At 47.2% G+C, this 3303-nt stretch overlaps 1 protein-coding gene across 1 annotated transcript; it reads left to right on the forward strand.

The window, feature by feature from the left end:
* Window positions 1–1125: 1125 nt before the first annotated feature.
* On the forward strand, window positions 1126–2610 carry LOC144739552 (kelch repeat and BTB domain-containing protein 13-like). Its single transcript, XM_078622492.1, is given in 3 exon segments — window positions 1126–1455; window positions 1457–1721; window positions 1724–2610. Coding segments are annotated over 3 exon segments (1482 nt in total).
* The last annotated feature ends 693 nt before the right edge of the window (window positions 2611–3303 follow it).

Raw genomic sequence — 3303 nt, forward strand, 5'->3', positions numbered from 1 at the left:
CCTACAAACAGGTCTGACTCCTAATTGATATTCATATTTATATCTTTATCCATATTCAGATAAACATCCCCATCCAGCAATTTCTGTATCACATTCCAATTTATTCAATTTATCAATTGTTTCACTTATCAAACGGACCGAAATGGCTCCAAAGGTAACAGACTGTAGGAGGAGGTTCAGCATCTTCAGCGATAAACAGTGAAAGGCCCAAATATGTGGCGTAAGCTCAGGTGTCGTTGATCTGTCCACACGCACGAAGTCACCACATCTCCCATTCACACAGGCAGAGACGCCTCAGCAGCTGGAACGCCAAGCAAACACCACCCAACCTCTGAGCTGAGCTGCGGCAGGTACATCTTATCTTATTCCACATATCACGTTTATTTATTTCCGGGTGTTTTCAGCAGGTCTGAGCATGGAGGAAGAGCTGTGAGAGGTTTGTTTCTCTACTTTATCCACATCACCTAACTCACATTAATCTAATTAGTCTAATAATCACTAATAACAGGTTCTTGTCCAATAATTTTGACGATGTCACCAGATTTTTATCTAGAAATCTTGAATATTTATTTTACATTCAAACATATGATAGTTCATATTCACAATTCATATTTCACATTCATATTACTATATGAAATATATATTGAGGAAATATGACTATAAATGTTATGACTATTCCTTCACTGGTTAAGTATTTTAGGGAAATATTCATAAGGGGGTTAAATCATTTTGACCCTCACAGTATATTCAGATACGCAGTCATTTGTGAACAAGCTGTTGTCGCAGTCGGACTGTTCCTGGTATCCAAGGACAAACTGTCAGCTGCTCCTAATCTGGCAGCTGTAGACAAAGACAGATATAAATCAGCAGCACATTCCCTGCGACTGTCTGTCTCCTCTTTCCGCGGGGCGACACCAGGACACCGGTGTCTCCTCTGGCCACGGTTCATCATTATGCGCCTGAACCGAGTCACAAGTCCGCTACTATCTATAGAGTCTGTTCTCATGGTGCTCGTCGGCCATTCGCTGTCAGTGGCATGATGCAACACGCCACAGATGTGCAGCACGTTGATCAAACTCCGATCAAACAAGTTTCTGCTCTGACTTTACTGGGAATGGGATGACGATGTCCAGCAGCGAGGTGATGGAGCTCAGCAGCTGTCCACGTGTGAGCCTGCAGCGAGCAGCCTGCAAGCCAGCAGACAGCCTGCGGGTGAACGTCAACGGCACCGTGTTTTCAGTGGATAAAGCCACGCTGGCCGAGAACTGTGAGTACTTCAGAGCGTTGTTCCAATCAGGGATGAGAGAGTGCCAAGAGAACGAGGTCCACCTCCACTCTGTGGGCGTTCTCGGTTTCCTGGTCATGCTGCACGTCCTGGACGGGGAGTTTCCTGCTCTGAGCAGCGACCAGATCGTCGAAGCCATCGAGTGTGCGGCGTTTCTCCAGGTGCCCGCTTCTCACGAAGCATCTGATCAACGCTGTAAACTCAGACAACTGCGTTCTGATGTACCACACAGCCTCCACCTACGGTGTGTGGGAGCTCGCCCACAGCTCCGCCTTGTTCATCAGGGATATGTACACCAGCCTGAAGGAGCATGTGGACACCTTACCCAACAGGCTGATTGAATACGTGGACTCTCTGGTCCCCAGCAGCTACATGGCGGTGTGCAGCTATCCGCCGTCCACTGAGCAGATGCCGGATTTCCAGCGGACGGTTTGCTATTTGACGAAGAACACAAAGTGTGGAGGATCCTGACGCATCTACCTGTGAGTACGAGCACCACAATGGCCGGCGTGACCGTCCTGGACAACAAGTTGTACATCATCGGAGGGGTGCACGATGTGAGCAAGAGGGTCGTAGAAACCGGGTTTTGTTACAACCCTGCAACTCATAACTGGTCGACGATATCTGGGCCCCAGCAGCCGCGGTACAACTTCACTCTCATAGGTCACGAGGGTTGTCTCTACGCCGTCGGAGGGGAGTACGATAAGAAGGCTTTGTCATCTGTGGAGAGGTACCGGGTGTCGAACGGGAGCTGGCATCACGTCTGCCACCTGCCCTGCCCGGCGGCCTCGGTGGTGTCCGCCGTCGCCATGAGCAGGATCTTCGTCTGTCTCTGGAGAGGCGACGGAGCCTCGGACATACACGAGTACGTGGCCCAAACGGACCAGTGGCTTCTGGTCACCACGCTCGTCCGCCGGCAGAGTTACGGCCTCTATATGGTCGCTCATAAGGACAATTTGTACGTGATGTGCAACAGATCCTGCAACGACTTCTTACTGTGTGTGATCGACTGCTACAACCTGAGCTCGTGCCAGTGGACGGCCATGAGCGGCCAGTACGGGAACAGCAACGGATGCCTGTTCACGGCTGTGGTCAGAGGAGACTCCGTGTTCACGCTGAGCAGGACGACCACCACTGAGTACGCCATCGAGGACCACAAATGGAGGCTGAAGCGAGAGATGAGCGGTTTCGGTCGGATTGGATCGATATACACGTTTCTGATGAGGCTCCCGAAAGACACCATCTCCATCATTGGACCGTCTCTGGATTTGTCTCTGAGACACAACAAACCCGAGGATTGTCCAAGACTCTCTGCGCTTTCATAGCCCATGAAAAAAGGAAGTTATTTTGGAAATGTAACTGGTTCCAGTTCCATGATCGCCTGTACAAATGTAACAGTCATGTAACTATTTCGCCGACTTTATCAAAGTGAGGCGACTACTGACATTTCATTCGTTTTCTAAATGTTGTCGACGGTCTCAAATGTTGAGACGTGTCCGTGTTTCAACCTCCAGCAGCATCAACACTGACGACTGTCCGACTGTTTTGAAGGCACCAAACACGTCAGTTAACATCATTATCGTTCATTCACACACTAAATCAGGACAAAAATAATATGAACTAATAGTATTAAACACCCAGATCAGAGCAGATATTGTTCATATGTAACTAATACAGTAATCATGACATATTTTTAACTATATGTATAGTTAATGTAATATAATATATCGTTAAACATATAGACTAGTCTGTGCCGAAGTTTTATATTTACATAAGTAGTAGTAATTAATTAGACATTGGTCTCCAGTAATGTAACTAGTAACTCCCCATAAAATGAATTGAATGAAACGCTCCTTCTGATTCTTCAGGCTCACTGGACAACTGAGCAGTTCATGTTTGGACTAAAAAATTGTACCCTCTTAAAAATAAATACCTTGTGAACTCACATTTTTAGTCAACGACTGCTAATGTTTGTCAGTGGAAAACAAACAGGAATATTCTTCACTAACAGGAGGCGA

The sequence above is a fragment of the Lampetra planeri genome, unplaced genomic scaffold, assembly GCF_965212315.1.
Source record: "Lampetra planeri unplaced genomic scaffold, kcLamPlan1.2.h2 scaffold_1564, whole genome shotgun sequence".
Taxonomy (NCBI): domain Eukaryota; kingdom Metazoa; phylum Chordata; class Hyperoartia; order Petromyzontiformes; family Petromyzontidae; genus Lampetra; species Lampetra planeri.